The 18,846-nt window shown below is 47.5% G+C and overlaps 1 protein-coding gene across 1 annotated transcript in view; it reads right to left on the bottom strand.

Annotated features, from left to right (window-relative positions):
• Window positions 1–18,846, bottom strand: part of UBE2O (ubiquitin conjugating enzyme E2 O) — a 60,080-nt gene that overhangs the window by 2,206 nt on the left and 39,028 nt on the right. The window contains exons 4-17 of the mRNA XM_062506170.1: window positions 18,687–18,784; window positions 17,154–17,217; window positions 15,303–15,446; window positions 14,577–14,686; window positions 13,618–13,768; window positions 12,353–12,855; window positions 9,492–9,646; window positions 8,500–8,612; window positions 7,304–7,429; window positions 6,203–6,292; window positions 3,265–3,922; window positions 2,256–2,392; window positions 1,561–1,764; window positions 824–881 (exon numbers count right to left, since the gene is read on the bottom strand). Coding sequence (XP_062362154.1) covers window positions 824–881; window positions 1,561–1,764; window positions 2,256–2,392; window positions 3,265–3,922; window positions 6,203–6,292; window positions 7,304–7,429; window positions 8,500–8,612; window positions 9,492–9,646; window positions 12,353–12,855; window positions 13,618–13,768; window positions 14,577–14,686; window positions 15,303–15,446; window positions 17,154–17,217; window positions 18,687–18,784 — 2,611 coding nt within the window. The remainder of the gene's footprint in view (window positions 1–823; window positions 882–1,560; window positions 1,765–2,255; window positions 2,393–3,264; window positions 3,923–6,202; window positions 6,293–7,303; window positions 7,430–8,499; window positions 8,613–9,491; window positions 9,647–12,352; window positions 12,856–13,617; window positions 13,769–14,576; window positions 14,687–15,302; window positions 15,447–17,153; window positions 17,218–18,686; window positions 18,785–18,846) is intronic.

Genomic DNA, 18,846 nt, shown 5'->3' with positions numbered 1-18,846 from the left:
ACCTAGGCAGCAGGAGAGGAGATTTCCCCCTAACACCAAGTTGCTCCAGCAAAACATTTAGTATTTCATTTTCTAAATTTGGATCCTTGGCTTTGGAAATGAGAAAAGGCTTTTATTGTGGTGTCCTTCCCCCACAGAAGGACACAGGTGGACTGTGGGAGTTCAGAGGAGCAGGAGTTGCCTTCAGTCAGCAGGAACTCTAGTCCTGTGTCAAAGGTTTCTCATCACATGCCTGAGCAGAAAGTTGTCTATGAGGAAGTTATGTGATTTAGTCTATTTGCTCCTAAACTGGATAGGGCAGAGCAAAGCCCCACGGCAGGAAGCCCTGGGGCTCGTCTAGGCACACCCCTTATTATTCTCTGCTTTGGTAGGAGCATAAACACCAGCATCATGTGCAAAACATGCCACATGTAGGATGGGCGGGTGACTCAGTGGGGATAAAAAAGAAAAAAAAAAAAAAAGTCCTGCAAACGAGGCCCAGTTTAGCAACTTCAGCTAACTTTGGTAACAGGCTGAGGAAACCGTGGTTCACCTCTGTCAGCTCAGAGTAACAAGCAGACAACTCTGTGCTTGGCTGCTGCAGTGAGAAAGAGGGAAAGCATTGTGTCAGAGCCCTGAGATGTAGCCAGAACTCTGGGCCTGAGAAAATCTGGCACCTGCTTCCACTGCTAAAGCAAGGACACTCCTTTGTCCAGCAAGGTGAAAGCAAAAGGCAGCACTAAGCCAAGTGGGGTGACAGACCCCAATTGTGTGTCCCCCATAAGCCAACAGCCCTTCCTCCCTCAGCCTTTTCCTGCCCCACAGGCTCGGCAGGAGGATTTACCTTGGATGGAGATAAGTACTTGAAGGAGACTGGATTTACTGGTCCACCTTTCTGTCCCCTGAAATGCACACACAAATATGTTAAAGGGCTGAAGCAAAATCAGTTTGCTCTGTGACTACTGTCAGATGAAGTGAGGCCCCAGTTGCTCTGCATTCCTGTTGCTGACATCCTGTGGCTCATGGCAGGAACAAGGAACTGACTCCACAAGCACGTGATGTGCTGGTGTCCCATCACAACAAGACACCTCTCCGTTATTTTTTTACCAGCACCACACCTCCCCAGGCCAGTTCTGTCTGGAACTGTGTAACCTTAGACACCAGCCATCAGTTCCAACACCTTCCCAGCTGCCCTGTCCTGGTCAAAATGTATTTCCCTGGCTTTGCTTATTCCAAGTCTCCAGCTGGACTTTGTACCATGCTACATGATTTGTCCACAGTGTGGAAGACAGAGCCCTAACCCATAGGCATACCCCTGCTAGTGCTGGCATCTCTGCTATGGCTGGTCTGACCACAGACTTCTCATTGAGGAGAGACAGTTGAGCCAAATAAAGACCCAGAAAAAGCCAAACTACACCAATTATCTGCTCCAGACACCTAAACCAGAGCCCAAAGCCCAAGTCACCCCAGCTGAAGCACCACCCGAGAGAGAAGTCACCCAGGTCTGGTAGGAAGTGACTTGTTCCAAAAGCAGCCCAGCACAACCCCAGCTCCCCAGGGACAGGTGGATGATGGCACTACCTTGCCTATCCAGGTCCCCAGGAGGCTGACACACACTTTGCCATTGTCGTACAGGTTGGGATTCAGTCTCCCACTGCACTGGGAGAGGTAGCGGAAGAGAGGTGGGACAGCAGGGTAGATGTTGGGGAGCTGGATGTCAAAGAGGAAGAGGCCATCTTCATAGGGTGTACGTGTGGGCCCTTTGATAAGTGCTGAGAAGAGATCCTGTGGGGAGAGGCAGGAGGTCAGACACTGGGAAACACCCAGGCAGAGCTGAATGTACACGGAGGGAGGGTGGGAATGTGACTGACTCAGCCCTTTCAAGTGTCAGCTCAAGCACCACATCTCAGGGCACCTTCCCCCACCAGAAGTTGCACCCTGAGAGCAAGTGAACCCTTCCATTTGAAACAGGGCTTTGAGGAGGGCAAAACCCCCCAAATTTACTCCCTACTAACACAGCCCCTTGCTGGCTGCCCGCGTGTTCTCCCACTCAGCACCCAGAACAGGCTTCCCTGCAATCAACAGCTCCTTTTTGCCACCCTGACTCAGGGAATGCAAAAGCAGCCATTTTGGGTAATTACAGCCCTGTTTCACATGCTGCACACATTCCTGCAGCTCTAATGTAAAGGATTTGGGCTAAGCAGGGAATTCCAAAGACAGGGATCCAGATGCTGAGCCCAGCACTACCACAGAGGCATCTGAGAGCAGGCACTTGCCATTCGATCCTCGAAGGTTTTCACCATGATGCCATCAGGCAGGGAGGTGGCCAGCAGAGCCATCTCTTTCCTCACGGTGCTAAAGAACTTCTTGGCTTCTGGGGGCTGGAACTCCATTTTCTTGAAGGCATGGGAATCTGTGGGACAAGGAAGACAACAGAATTACAGCCTGCCTTTGGAAACTTCCACAGTTCCTCATGAAGGCAAATCTACCCATGTGTAATACGCATCATGTGGAAGAGAGGAGTTAACTTGCTTTGGTGCTGAGCCAGGAGGCAGGAGAGATTATTTCCCACGCAGTACAGCAACCACAACCTGCATCTCCTGTTCTCACTGTCCCCTATGGCCCAGCCAGGAGCCTTGTCCCACAGCTGGGACAATCCCACAGAGCAATGGCCCTTTCTCTGCCAAACCTAAGCACAGCTCCCCACTCTCCCTTGCCCACACCTACAGCTTCACAACAGTTTGGCCACTTTTCTCTCCCCTGTCTGGCTTGTGAGCACCTTGGGCTCCACTGTCACCAATGTTCCACACAGCCAGATGCTCTTTCTTATTTTTGGCCACTAACATTGATGCCAGTGAATAAGGACACTCACTCACCAAGGACACTCAGCACAAGAACACCAACTGTTTTTGCTCTGCTCCTCAACCAATTCAGCTCTAAAATAAAAGCCTTAACAAACCCTGCAACTTGCAAGAAAATTTCTGCAGTAAAAAGCAACTGATGTATGGAGCCCTTCAACATTAGTCACCACCCTGGGAGAGAAGGAAGCATGCTTCTGAGACTTGGGAAGGTGCAGGAGTGCCAAGAGATGCTATCTAAAAGCCATGCTTAGGTCCCAGAACACACTGTGCTACAGAAGTTGTCTTAATTTCTCCTTTCCAGTTAATGGGCTATGAAAAGGACTAAGAAGAAAAGAGGATACAGAATTCAAAAGGTTTGAGGCAAAGGTTTTGGATAAAGAAACACTGAAGGACAGCAGTGAAGGACTGAGTATCCCACACTCACCTGGAGCATACTCCAACACAGAGAACACTTCTCCCTTGGCACTGGTGAAGGTGACTCCAGGCTTCCCTCCACTCTGCTGGCAGAGCACTGGTGTCTCACTGGGCCACTCTGACCTCACTGGTGTCTGTGCCTCTGCTTTTTCTTCCTTCTTCTCAGTCTCTACCATGGCTTCCATCTTTTCCTCCTCAGCAATAGCCACATTATCCAAGGTCTTCTTGAGATTTTCCTGCAGCTTTTTAATATCATCCAAGAACTTCTTTTCCCGAGTGGGTTTTTCCAGTTCCACAGTTGGGGAGGTGGGAGAGCCAGTCAGCAGCTGCTCCACAGTCATATTTTTCAGGCTTTCCAAGATCTTGATGGCCTCCTTTAGTTCCCGGAAGCTCTTTGGGGCTCCATCCTTGCCAGCTTTCTCTGTAGCAAGATCTGCAACTGCCATAGCCACAGCTCCCTGGACTTGTTCTTCTACTTTTTTCACCTCCTCTGCTGCTGGTTCCTCAGGCTCAAAGTCTTCAATTTTTGGGTGGTCATCTTCCATGAGGCCATTATCTGTCTCCCAGCTGTCGCTTTCATCCTCCCACTCTGAGGACGCCCCGCTGGTGCTACCATCAACAGAATCATAGTCTGACTCCTCAATTTCTGATTCAATATTGTACAAGTGCTAAAGGAGAGCAGAGTTACATGAGACTTAGGTTAAAGCACAGTTTCAGTTGTTTTTAAAAGTAAGTAATGAAAAAGGAGTTTCCATTTGGAATTGGTTGGGTTGTTTAAACCCATTCCACCTATACTGGCACAGATTATGAAACCACACAGCCCCATCCTCCACTTTTCCAACGATAGTATGGGGGTAAAACTAGGGCAAGCTTTGGATGGCTACAGTCCTCTCAGTGTCTGGGACCCAGCCCTCGAAAGCAGGCCCCACAGCTACCTGGATGCCCCAGGGTTTCAGAACTCAGAGCTCAGCTGGTATCGTGTGAGGAGTTGGTATTTCTGGTCCAGCTTCTGCACCAGCAACTGTGCTGGCACAGAGCCCTGGTTTGGCTGTCTCCCCACTCTGTCCTTCCACAGAGTCAATGTTGGAATCAGGAACACATTCCCACAGCAGCTCTCCTCTCCTGTGGTACACAATACTTGCCAGCAGAGCCTTGCTAGGCTGCTTCAGCTGTTATATGTGGCTACTGCTTAAAATTCAGCTAGGACAATGGAGCCTCACCCAAGTTGCTGAATAAGCTCTTACATAAAATGTTCTCTTCTCTCTCACCACTGGAAGCTGAACACATCCCCACTCCATCCAGCCTCACCTCCTACAATTTGCTTTTGCACATGCTACATCTCAAGAGGTCTTTCTGCAGAGGTTTAGAGACCTCCTCCAGCTTTAAGCACCAACGCAGGTGAGCAGGAACACCTTTACAGGGCTGTGTTTGCAGTTACAGGAGGGGAGCATTTTATCCACATGCTTCAGACAGCTGAGTGACAGGCCAAGAATCCTCTTAATCTTGTCAGATACGATCCCAGAGGCTAAAGCACAGGGACCCTCACTCATCTTGTCAAAGCCTTCAAATGAACCAGCACTGCTGAGCCAGTCCTATGCCACCCGGAGACAGGCAGCCAGCAGAGGTTAGCTGGGTTCAACACAAGTGACTGCAGGCAGGAAAAGCCATAAAAACTCACTGCCCTTAAAGCTAATCCAAATCTGAGTTGGAAAGTTAATTAGCCTGTTATGCCATCTTTATTTTTAGAGCTGTGAAAAAGCACCCAGACAGCTTGTCTCTGGGCACACTGTCAGGCATTGATAAATCATGGTTTTACCAACTGATAATTCATGCTCCTGACATTTCCCTAACTCCCATAATCACGCAGAGGAGCAGAATCGAAGGGACTGGCGTGACACAGCAGGAGCTGCTGCAGAGCCCTGGCACTGCAGTGTGAGAACAGCCCTTTGTGGGGCATGCATCAGACCTCTGATTGTGCCTGTGATCCAAGCACATGTGACAACAGGGGGAAGGGAGACAGCAGCCTGCTTTGTACGCCCCAGTCCACTGCCATAGTGCAGGCATTGACTATTCTACTGTAATTAATGCAGAGCTGCTTGGTTTAAACAGGAATCTTACTCAAGTACTTTGTACTTGCTAAGGCATCTCTGCAGTGGAGACAGTGGTTGCTCTGCCAGTGACAGAATGGGACTCTACAGATGTAGGTTGTCTTGTATCTTTAGGCTGTCTGTCTTCATTGCAGGCAACAAGGAGAGAGACATGGGATGAAATTGTATGGGGAGTAGCAAGTATGAGCTCAAGACAGTACAACAAAAGCCTTAAAAGAATCCCAGACAAATCAGTGGGGTGCAGTGGATTAGCAATGTGGCTGTATCTTTACTTTTCAGCTTGCACTCAACCCTTTCCCTCCCTGCCCTGGGATAAGATTTGAGTCTGATGCCTAGGTTAGCTAAGGTGACAATTTGTGGCTCTGGCCCAGCTTCTGGAGGAGTTTCTTTAGCCGAAAACCCCACTATGGTGGCATTTCACAAGAGAGACAGAACATGCAATTGTCTTTTGACACTACCCTGGTTGGGCAATGCACCAAGCCAGGCTCCAGTCAGAACCAATGATCCCTGAGCTCCACAAAGCACCAGGAGGCCAGGAGCAGGGCTGTGGGCAGAGCTGGGAGCATGCAGCGCACTTGTGAAGGCAAAAAGAGCCTGTCCAGGCTTTCCTACTCACTAGATTAGAGAGCAGTTATGACCAACCAGTTGCCCAGACCTTCTGACAAAAATATTTTCCTGTGCTAACAGAATTGGAAGGCCACCCTATCATAAGGGACTGTACCAATCAACAAAGCAAGAGTCCCTCACCCAGTGAATCTCTCTACACACTTGGATTTAAATCCAAGTCTTGTCACTCAGCTAAGAATTACAGTGATACTGGGAGCTGGAACAGGACCTCACCTGAGGCAGAATAATAGTCTTGGAATTGTCAGCCCACACCACTTCCACCTTACTGCTGACATCCACACGAGCCACCTGTCCGACCGAAGGCTGTGGAGACAAGAGCAGTCTGTCAGTCCCTTTTCTTCCCCAGGCACTTCAGTGCAGAGCAGGAAGGATTTGAGAAACGCATTCCCCAGCTGGAGAACCACCTAGAGCAACACCTGCATCCTACATACAGAAACCACACAACTCTGCCACGGAGGTGGGAAGAACTCCTCTCCACAAGGAGCAGAAGGGCTGGTCCGGCTGGAGATCCTGATCTTTGACAGGACCAGTGGCCTTTCAATGCCAGTAAGGGACAGGTTCTCCGTGGAATGGGGGTGCCCTCTAGTGGGGCACCCTCAGGCTCCCCCAACACCCAGCACCAGGGGCTCCCCAGAGAGCACAGGCATGAAGAAACAAGCCACAGCTGTGCGGGGTGTGCAGGCAAGGAGCACCTTGCCCTGCAGCAGGTTATTTAGGTCAGCTGAGCAGGCTGGGATATGTTTCCTGCTGTAAAAGTCACACTACACCTTTTAACACTTTTTTTAGAGCAGCAGGCTTAAAAGCTGGAGGTCTCTCCAGGCATGGTGCTGCTACAATAGAAATTGTTCCTTCTTCCCCCAAGGAGATCAGCTCAACAAAATTAACATGAACATAGCTCAGTCATCATAGCTGAACCCCACTCTTCTGTTGCCACGTGAAACTGGTTTCATGACAAATCCACCTTTCATGGTTGCTCAGGAGCTCACAGAATATCCCTTTATTACAAGTTACTCTGAAATCCTAAGCAAGAGTCTTATGAAAAGCCCTCAGGCATATGTTCAGCTCTTGTCTCAGCTTCACTCTTGCTCTGCTGCAGACTGTCATCAAGGTCAAAGGATTCCAAGTTTACATCTCCACCAGACAGAGATCTGATGTGTTACTCATGACAGCAGGGGACACCAATACAAAAGCATTTGGAAGCTATGGAGAGTTTAGGATGCCCATGTGGGGTCTAAGGCCTTCCTACTGACTGTTCCAAGTGTCTCCACCAACAGCTGGTGACAATGTGGTCACAGCACCGTGCCCAGGACCCACCTCGTCCTCCTTGGCCGCGGCCCCGTCGGAGTTGCCGATGCGGATGACGATGTCGGTGGTGCGGAAGCGAAAGTCCGGGTGATCGGCGATGTCGTACACGCTCACATCCTCCTCCTCCCCGATCAGCTGCACCAAGACAGGGCAACACATCAGCCCCAGGAGGCTGCACTGACCCCCAGAGCACACCTTCAGCACTCCAAAGCACTTTGTGTTTTATTTTGTCCCTTTTTAGCTGCTCCAACAGCCTGCAAGGGGCTGCTGCTGTTCCGCTTTGTCACCTCATCCAGTAGCATGAGGATCAAGGCACAACAATGAAAGGAAGCAGATATTCTGTCACATCTGCTCACTCTCACTTTCACCTCAGGATCCATGTCAGCACAACAAGGAGACAAGCAACCAGTGTTTTATTCCTTTCTGAACACTCAGATTTCTCAAAGCAGTTCACTGGGGCCCAAAGAGCAAGAGTTTACTTTTGAAATTATCCAAGGCAACAGGAAGTGTCTGACAAAAAAACCCATTCATTTAATGGGAACCATCTTTACTTTGATTTCTCCTGGAGAAAGAGAGCTAGGAACTCACTAATTATGAGAAATAAGTGGAGCACAACCCCAGGCCAGACTCATGTTCTGCTTCTGCATGTGGAGGGCCCTGTTCAGTTATGACAATGTAGCTTGGCAGGCTAAAACAAAGCAGTGTCAAGGCCCCCTCTCATCTCCAACTGCATTGCAGTCTGTCAAGACTCTGGAAAATACAGCATTTCTACAAATCCCAAGAAAAAGGCATTAGGGTAACTATGGGCAGTAGTACCTGGCAGAGGCAAGCACAACAACATGCAATAGATTGATCCTTTCTATGAACCATGCAAAGACATGGGGACGAAAAATTCTTACAGTGAACTCAAGAAACCAATTGTCTGAAAGCCTTAGCAAAAATCTTCATCCATACCAGAACCTGATGATACCATGGGATGTAAATTATCTGTCTGGTCCTTGCTACCTCACAGGCATCTACAAATATGCAGTGACATCACCTCTAGCTAAGTCTCCCAGGCCCATAAGCACCGTTCCCTTCCTCAAGGACACATAAGCAATGCAGAACTGATTTCCAGGCTTATCTATGTTTATCTGTGAGGCTTGTGTTATTTTGTGGCTGCTTTCTTTTAACTGGTTGCAGTAGGCACTGGCTCCTGCACTTACCTCCACATCATCTCCACTGGGTTTCAGCTTGAACCACTTCACCACACAGGTACGGCCGATGTGGTCCCCAGACTGCACCACTCCATACAACCCAGGATCCTGGGAGCTCTGAGCTTTTGGTCACAATGGTAGGGAAGAAAACAGACAAATCAGGCAAAGCAGCACCGAGCACTCTGCTCAGTGACTGAGACTGTCAGCTCCTGGGCTCTCATGGCTGAAGCCTTCCACTTGTGAATGGCATGAGGAAAAACACTTCTTCCTACGCAGTGAAAATTGTTGCCAAACTAGAACAGTAGAGCTGGAGCTGATGGGTAACTTTCAACAGACTACATGTAACCCAGAAGACCAGTCAGACTATTACTCATCAAAAATGGCTACATAAAACAGCCTCTTATTTATGCATATTTCTTGCTTCCCAATCTGAGTGTCTTCTGGTCCCTACTGCTGAGGGTCTACCCTTGCTAGAAAAGGAGCTGAGAGCCAGATAGTGTCATCAGTATCTCATATCCAAAAGCTGCCAGTGTCCTTGAACTTGTCCTGTGGCTCTCACTAGTATCAACGACTGGTTTGATGAATAAAAGGGATTCAAGATGCTTCTGGATCCCAAAATTCTCCATGAAAAAAATGTGAGGGTCATGATAGATCAGCCATACAGAGAAAACAGCCTGAGGTAAGCTGTTTGTTTCTCCCTCACTCTGGGACAGAGCTCAGAGCTGTTGGCCCCTTTCAAGGTGGGCAACCCCTGCTCTACAGAAATACTGAAAATCTAGCTTGGCTCTTTGGTATTTATTGTTTCCACATCCTTTCTGTTGTCATAGTTCAACTTTGGTATGTAAATGACAGAACTCTGCTGCCATTCCCACCAAGTTAGCTGAATCATCTGTTCCTGTCAGGTGCTCACCTCAAGCGGGCACTAACATTTAAAGAGCAAATTACGGGATCCAAATTGAACAATACTTTGCAATTAAGAGCATTGTTCTGACACCCAATACCTCTTTTGTCCACCACAAAATCGCCGGGGCAGAACTCGTTGTTGTCCAGATGATGGACCGGGATCAGCTCATTGGAGCGGATGTTTGTCTCCACCGTGCCATCCTGCCACATCACATCAGCTGAAGTCATCGTGGTCACCACTTCCACAGCAACCCTGGCAGCACAGAAAGGCAATGAGTTACTAGAGGGAACATCAGGGATCAAGACAGACCTTAGCAACACAAAGGTACATGGACCAGCAGTCTGGGAATCAAGTCAGGAAACTCCATGCAGAGCCCACGGACACAGCTACACAGCAGGCTTTATTTTCATGGGTTCTCAACTCCTGCAGGTGTTACACTGCTCAAGGAGAACTTTCTTCCCAGGAAGCTCCTGCTGAGTTCATTTTTATTCCTATGGAGGCAAATTAACATCTACTAGCACCCACTTTCTGTCCCTGATAGAAGCATGACAGGAGCTTCAAATAGTTTGAAACTTGAGATCTTCTCCACTGGAGCACCTTCCAAGCCTGACAGCTCTGAGGAGTCTTTGTAACTAGAAGAACACACGACTGGAAAGGTAAATCATCACAGCCCTTCCAGAGAGAAAAAAAATAAAACAAAAAGAGGCAACACACTGAATGTGGGTAAAGCAAAAGGATTTTGTTTAAAAGAGAAAAATGCCCTTCCCAGCTGTTCAAACACACACGTGTCTTTGCAGCTCAGAAATTAAATCCAAATATGCCACAGTGGACCACATGCTGGTTCCCTCCTGTGACGCTTGAGAGGGATGCTTAAGGAGGCAAAGTGTTTGGGACAGAAAGGACAGCCTAGCTGGACACTCTTCTAATGAGCCCTCCACTAATTTCATCTCTCCTACAGCACAGAACAAACCAAATCCCACACTGGCTTTAAATCTTCCCTTTACTTTGCTGGCCAGGCCTTCCAGAATTAAGAGAAGCGCTGGATTTATGTTGGTTTCAGAGCCAAATCAGAAAGATGATACAACAGGCAAATACAGCTGTTTGCCACCAGCCCTGTTTTTATGAATGTCAGGGAAATATTTTTAAGTGGAAACAAGATGAAGTTTTTAGTAGGGCCAGCAATGAACAGCTGACATTATCAGAGGAGGGTCTGTAACAAACCAAGTGTGTGTGTGATATGGATCAAGATGGTTTCTGGGGGATGTAGGATATGTATAGCTGAGGATTAGAGTGGAAGGGCTGTTCAAGGATAAATGAGGCACTCTTGTCTGCAGCAGTGGTTTTAAACAAAAATCAAGACTTGATGTTAATAAAAATCCCTGTACACCCTCAGTAAAAGATATCCAGAGGTCTGTGTGCTGCACAGAGAGCTGCAGCAGGTCACTCACTGATGGCAAAGCCACATGCTGAGCTGGCCCCTGCAGCCAGAGTGTCCAGGAGCTGACACATCACACGTGGTGACTAATGGCAGGCAGCCCAAGCACTGGCATTTCTCAGCAGTGCCTGGCAGAACATCTCTGATGGCCTCAACACCCCAGAGGGATATTCAAGAGCACTGGCCCCTCACACTGAGGTGTGCCCAGCTGCCACATGTACCCCTTCACAGCATCAGTTGGGGGCTCTCAGTCTCTGCTGAAAAAACCTCTATCTCCTACTATCTGTGTTGTGGCTGTCTCTGCATCTCCTTGTATGGAGATGCCCTGATCCACCACTGGAATTTCTTGGGGCTGCCACAGGGATTTCTCCCCATTGCCTATATGGTGCAGGGAGCCACCAGGTGCCCTAGCTAAGCTCTCCTTAGCAAAACCTTCAGTAAAACAGAGACACTCAGCGGGGGAGTGAGACATGAACAGTGAACAGAGAATCTGGTCCCAGGAACTCTTATCACACACTCCCATTTCTTCTCACACTTGGATACTGCTCTGCTGGGCTTTGTGACCTTCAAATCTAGTTTCTCCAGAACTCACAAGGAGCACAAGAACCACTCACAGGCAAGGGTAAATACCAACAAAAAATGCAAATTAAGTTCATTACGTTCTCAAACTAATGGTCTCTTGAATAATCTCTGGCAATGTCACTTTTCTGGGAGAATTCTCACATGTTTTCTTGTACCTGTTGACGCACAATCTGTACATAGCTAAGCAACCCAGGGAAGCCAGCAGACAGGCAGAGCACTTGTCAGATGTCCTTGCATCCCAGGAAAACAGTTTAAACATTCCTAAGTTAAAGGCAAAAGCTGCTGAGATCCAGTTTTATCTACAAATGGGCAGACACATGCAGTGCTCCCTCCCCCAAGCTACTGAAATAAATTCCTCCAAGGTTCTCAGGGAATGAGTGCAATTTATTAATTAAAAAATTCCAATATTCAGAAGTATACTGCTGGCAAAAAATGCAGATCTCTGCAGAGCAGGGTGAGGATAACAGAGACCACAGCAGCATTACCACCTGCCAGGTCAGTGCTCCATGCTGCTCTGGAGACAGCTCTTTAGGATAAGCTGTCCATTCCTAGCGTGGTCTGTCCTCAGCCTCTCTGCAGAAGCTGCCAATAAGGTAACCAATTAGTGTCATGTGCAAGCTGTGTGATCTTTATTCACCTCTTTCTCTGCACACAGAGTCTAGTACAGCACAGATATGCTGTCAATGCCTGAGGCACAGCTGAAATGGAATAGCATCAGTGTCAGGTCACATGGCCCCAGTTTCATCAGAAGCTGGACTGAGACCAAGCTGATTCCACACAGGCCACTGCACAGTCATCACAAGATAACTGCTGTCAGTTACTACCAAGCTGTGCCCAAACTCCCCATCATCCTGCACCTGACTTCAGGTGGTGCTTTACAGCTGAGCACTTGGGTAAGGGAGATTTTGGCAATTACACGTGGGTGTAGAAATCCAGCTCACCTGTCTCCTGGCTTAAACTCTCGTGAAACTTTGGTTTTCTTCTTCTTGTGCTTCCTCTTCAAGTTTTTGATGGAAAGAGGGATGCTCTTCTTGCGGCAGGTGCCACTGCCGCTCTGCGACGAGGCAGTGGAGCTAGCAGAAGAGGTGACAGAACTGGTGTCATCAGTGTCATCAGCTGCCTCATCATCAGCATCCTGCTCCATGGACTGGAGCCGGTAGTCAGGCAGCCCTTCATCCTTCAGGAGAAAGGGAGGCTGCTGCTGCCGCGCTGCCGCTCCGCTTTTCTCCTTCCCCGTTTCTTCAGGCTGCTCCTCCTTTCTCTCCCCAGGACTTGGTACACTGTTGGAAGAGTCATCCAGCTCACACTTGGATTCAGGCTTAAGCTCTTCTGATTTTTGGTCAGCAGCTGCAGCAGACTCTTTTTCAGGGCCTTCACTGGTGCTCTGAGACTCTGGGGAGCACGACATGATCTTCACGATCTGCTTCTTCAGCAGCCGTCTCACCTGGAGAGAGCAGATGTGGGTCAGACCTATGCCTGGACACCCAGCAGGCTGCTAGCCAGCCTGAGGAATGCTCAGCTTTCTGCAGGGAAAAACAGTACCCATTAGGCTCTGCAAATCTCACCTGCACCAGACAACTCTGCAAACCAGCATCTCGCAGTGCTCTGCTCAGGAGCAGCACTGCACTAGTCCAAGTAAAGTGAACTTTGCCTCTTTAGCTTATTTTAAGCACTTTTTGAACTTTTTTTGTTATGGAAGGTCACAAGAAGCTGCACAAGTTAATCCATGTAACAGGCACAGACATGCAGAGATCTACATCTACACACTAATGACCTCCTGTTATTCTAGGAACACCAGGGCTCTACAGCCAGCAGGTCATGCTCATCTCACTTGGCTTAGGAAGCAAAACCAAATTCCTTGTTTCACTGTAGCAAGGGTTTAACTGAGCATTTCAGCTCCATGAGAATGCTAAGGAAAACATGTGTTTTAAATCCCAGTTGTCAGAGCACACTTGACCTCTGCAATGTGACACTTCTGTGTTGAGGCCATGTTCATGTTCGCTCAAGGTGTAGCTGCATGCTTCACCCAGAGCAGTCAGACCTCTCTCTCTACAAGGTGACTTCCCTGCTGGCAACAACAAGCCATTACTCTTCACAACCATTTCAGGAGTCACATTTCAGACCACATGACTACCAGGAAGATCTCTGCTTTAAAAGCCACAGTGACCACATATGCCTAGAGAATTCAACACCTCCCTCAACTCACCTTTTTGGCAACTGATCCTTCACCCAGGACACAGTTCCTCTCTGGACATTCACAGGTGATTTTTGCAGGTTCCACTTTGTCTGGGAACACGTAGAGGCACCTTTCCCCAAGCTGCCTTTGGGCATGGTCAAAGCACCCCAGACGCTTTACCCTGGCAGAACAGGAGAGCAGTGAGCACAGAACAATAACAGAACCCAGCAGTGCCCAGGGCCTTCACAAAGCTGACACAGTCTCACACCAACAGTGCTGCCTGCTGCAGGTGCCAGAGCACCACACCAAATCATTTCCAGGAACACAGTTCTAAAGGAGAAGTGGGAATCTCACCAGGGACTGGGTGGGGATAGAAAGGGTTTGGGTGGGACACAAGTCACTCCTTTCTCCCTGTAGCTTCTTCCTTAGCCCCAGAGAGAGCTGCCAAGGCACATTTGGGTTTTTTTGCTGTAATTTGAGAGCTGGTCCCCTCCAGCACATGAGCTGCAGGTAGGACCCACGCTGCCAGTGCTGCTGCTCATCTGACTTGCCTTTTGAGCTTTCCTAGCCCATTCCGGCAGCTGCAGCCTGCAGAGGGCACCAGTTACTGCCTCAGCACCCAGCCCGGGCTGCAGCCGCACCCCTGAGCCCCACCCCAGCCACACATGGAGCTGCAGCCTGCTCCAGGCAGGAGTCAAAGGACAAGGGAAGAAGGACGCTGCTGCCAGACACCACTTTGTGCACCTGTCAGCCAGAGAGACCTTGGCATTAGAGCGGGATGCTTGCCCTCGTGCTGGTAACTCACGTGCCTGCTAAACTAATTTGCAAGTTGTTCTCTCGTATTTTTGAAGCTCTGGGACATGCAGGCATGCAACATGGAATAAAAAACCAAAAACCACCACTGGAAACAGCAGCATTGTGTCTCTGTCACCCACAGTCTGCAGGGCCCGAGTGCTGCAAAGTGAAAAGGGGTTTTCAAGGGATCTCACCTGGACAGCTTCTCCTGGCTGATTATCGAGGGAGGAGGGCTCACACTGTCAGTACCTCCAGGACAGAAGCTTTTAGTGATCCAAGTAACCTTTAGTTCTACCACCTGTACCTACAATGTAGTGATAGCAAAGGCAATTTAATATCTCAGAGACCTTCTCAGACCAGCATCTCAGATCTGAAAGTTTACACACAGGAAAGCGGCAAACCTGCTTTTATCATTTAATGCGGGCAAGTGCTGTTTCACCATATCCAGGAGAACCACAGTGTCCCCATAGCCTGACCCAACTGAGATTCTACAGCTTTTAACTCCAAGGAAAGACAAGTGGCTTGGGAAGGAAGATACGTACATATAAATCAGCAGTCCAATATCACAAAGATATGCTAATGGACTTGGAGCTGCTACTTTAAGCAAAGAGTCAGCAATATTTCTCCCTTTTTGAACAGCATGCAACATTAAGTTTCAATAGATGTGCTCCTACTGCCCTAATGATCAATAGTACTGCCCTCTGAGTGTGCTGACACATGATCATTTTACAGGGTGCCAGCAGGGACCCTTGCTAGGACAGTCAAAAGTCCTGCCAGTCCGCAATGAGAAATTTGTCACCTCAGAACACCACAGCCACAGCACATTTGCTCTTGGGAGGTTACCATGGCAAGCTGAATCTGCTCCAAACAGCCAGCCAGGAACCATGCAAAGCAGAAGGTGGCCATGTGTCAGTCTTTACCTCTTCCACCACCACTCTGAACTTGCTCTTTGTGCTCAGAACAGGCTTCACACCCGAGAGCCACTGTACACTGGAGAACACTTTAGATGGCCCGATGAGGACTTGTCCAGGGTAAAAGCCATATGAATCATCAAAGAAGAGACCCTGTGGGAGAAATGGAGGGGAGAAAAACAGCATAAAGGACTCTAAGATTTAATATTCCAGTACTTCCCTTTCATCTTTTGTGATCAGTAAAATTAACCGTAAAGTCTGCAAGATGCCCATCTCCTGCAGCTCTGTAAGATCCCATATTCCTCTCCTGAAGGCAGCCCAACAGTTCCTATAGCAACCTGCTCTGTCACACATCCAAACAGGACCAGGACTTGGTGCAGGAGAAGCAGACATACTTGCAAGAAATAAAAGATGCATATTTCCACACAGAGGTTCTCAGTAACAAGGTAGCCAAGGTCAGCCAGGCAAGGACATCTCTCTTTTCCATGCTCTAATTCAAGTACCTACATCTTTCAGAGGCAGAGGATTCCGTGCCTTCACTTCTCTGCTTGTCAAATCAAGTGTGTAAGTATTATTCCTGTCTCAGGTGGATTAGTTAATATGACAGTTCTTTGAAAACAAAAACAGGACAGTAAACACAACAATTGTTTTCCTACAGCTCCTTCCCACTGATAGTGAGATTCTGAGCGTGGGGGCGGACAGAACAGTTTAGGGTAGATAAAATACTGAGCACAAAACTGCATCATGTCTTGTAATTTGTCAGAAGGGATAAGAGCAGTGTGACAAGATCCAAGTCAGATAAGCTTCTAACACACAGCAATTCTGAGCACAGGATCAAGAGTAACACTGGAGACAGCCTGTGATTCAGCCCAAACTGTGACTCCCCAGAGGACTCTGTACACTTTAAAGACAGCCTGACTCAAAACAAGCCATCTCAAAATTGGGTAACCAGAAGCTGAATGATGCCACAACATCCATTTAGTGAGCAGAAAACACATGGCACAACCCAAAATAGCAGAGACTGAGGTACAGGAGAATATCAAATGACAGAACACTCCTTTTCTGTACAGAACCAGAAAACCACAACAGCACATCCTATTAAATTGATATTCCATTTACTCTTCAACGAGCAGGCATCAAGTTTTAGCAGAAATGCAGTTTTAGATCAAAGGGACCTTTGCTTTGAAGGCTGGGAAGGATAAGAGCTCAGTGCTTTGCTAGTTCTTAAGAATCACACGTCATCCTCTGTCATCTTCCAATAATGCTGCCAGGAGTGCAGCAAAGCCCTTTGGAAGAACAAGCAAGCTGTCATCAGCCTTTGCAGGTGAGAGAGGTTAGATCCTATCACACAGCAAACTATTTTACCCAGAAGCCATCAAAACCTTCCCTGCCATGTGATTTGGAAAATGCCAGTATGGTGGCAGGTCTCCATTCAAAAAACACCATGGACTGCTGTAACAAGAGACATTATTTTACATGACCTGAAAACCTGCTTCTAGCAGAACACCTGTTAAACAAAATACCTTTTTCCAGAAGAGGAACAGTTTTTAAAAGCAGTAAATGGAGTAAGAACCTTTAGAAGACTGTGCAGATAGAAGGAGCAGCCAGTGAACTGCCTTGACACCAGCTATCCAACAGCACCTTACACAAGTTGTTTACAAAGAAACCAGTTGAATCTATCAACTACAATACCTCCTCAAACCCTGCTCAATTCTAACATTACCATTAAACTGTTACTGTAAGTGATACATTCTTAGGATTAATAAATGCCTATGAATTTTGCCTTCTCCCTCCCTCCTGCACAAAAAGTTTCCAAGACAAAGTTGATCAAAAGGACACTCAGGAGAACCAGCAGCTCACCGAGTCACTGACATGGGGACAGACATCATACAGTTTGGCTCCATCTTCTGTGCTCATGGAACACCTGGAAAGCAGATGGGAGACACATGGTAACATATCCAGAGCCATCCACCCCAAAAGCAAACAGTGCCCAAGGAACTGACTCTGCCTGAGCACATCTGGCCATGCACCCAGCAGTGTATCACTGAGCTTTTATGGTCCAGAGAAAAACTGGTTACAGACAAGCTGTAAAAGCATTAAAGGTATCTAAAGCTCCCATTCGACATGTAAAAAACACAAGCTAAGTAACAGGCTGGCTGCTGGACAAAATCTGGCTGCTGCAAATGTCCTATTTGTTAGTCATGCCATGCTAGGACCTAAAGGCAATTTGGGCATATTTCATTCAGTAATACTTTCATTTCCAGAGTAAGTTCTGGTGGCATTTCAAATAATTAATTAGGACAAGATTTTGCAAGCAGTACCTCACTTTACACACCTGTGTGGGAGCTGGTACAGGATTCCAAGCAAAGTTTTAAACTGCACCAGTAACTGCAGGTATTACAGCTAGAGATGTGTGGCTATTTTTCACTCCTAGTTTAATGTACACCTAAGAACTTTCCAGCCTGGGTTAACTGCACAGTAACACAGTCAAACTCTCAGTTGCATCCACCAATCATCTGCTACAGCTCCCACTTCACTCATTTCTCTTAGACTCAGAGCTGGCTGCAGGATTGGGGATTTGATTGCTGTGTTTTAAACATCAATGTCTACACCTAATTTACAAGACACACAGGTTATTCCCCAGCTGCCAGGCCCACACGCCTCTTGGCCCTCCACTGGTTCCTTCCTTCCTTCCTTCCCTTGCATCAAGAGTTTGTTGGGTAAGAGAGACCTCAGTAACAGAGTGAATGTAGTGTATTCGTAAGGGTTAGCACACAAGTCACTGTCTCACATGGAAGAGGAACAGAATTCAGATCCTTACACAGTCTTCGCAGAAATTTCACCATTTATTTCTTTCAATATCTGTGGTTAAATCTTTCTCTAGACTTTGGACTGTTTTCATTTATTAAAAAAAAAATCAGTGAAAAAGAAAGCTGTTATGTCTTGGGCTGCTTTTTCATCTCTGATAAAAACCATTAGCCTGCAAATTTCCATCATTTCAAAGACCCTTTTTAAGGTAGGAATTCTCCCTGTAGCTCGGTGAAGTTATGCTCTCCTACTGAGAAACAGTCTGGAACAACCACCCATCTTAAATAGCTACTTTTGCAAAGGAGAAGCACATTTTAAAGATCAATGTGCTTTAGCACTGGAGCACTGATCTGCTGGGATTGAAGAAATATTGTCACCTTTCCGACTACAGCTTTTCCAGAGGGTTGTCAATGAATCTCAATGTTTTCAGAGAAAGATGTATTCTCTTGCTTTACATCTAAAGATTATGCAAGCAGAAAACTTAACACTATGTAAATGAAGCCCAAACTGTTTCTAGTCCTCATAAAACAGATCAGGATTGTGAAAGGCAGGAAGGACAATCTTTCACAGGAAGGAGAGAAGTACCTGGCTCCATTGGAGAGCTTGAGGATGACCTGGTTCTTCAAGTCATAGACCTTGCCCAGCCAGCAGTCATAGGCTATGTAGTCACCATACATGAAAGGCTGTGATGAAAAGAGGAAACAAAACTTTATAAGTAACTGTTGCAGCTGGAGCCAATTTTTAT

The sequence above is a fragment of the Cinclus cinclus genome, chromosome 20 (assembly GCF_963662255.1).
Source record: "Cinclus cinclus chromosome 20, bCinCin1.1, whole genome shotgun sequence".
NCBI classification, from domain to species: Eukaryota; Metazoa; Chordata; class Aves; order Passeriformes; family Cinclidae; genus Cinclus; species Cinclus cinclus.
The sequence above is the reverse complement of the archived record's forward strand: the minus strand, read 5'-3'. Positions and strand labels throughout refer to the sequence as shown.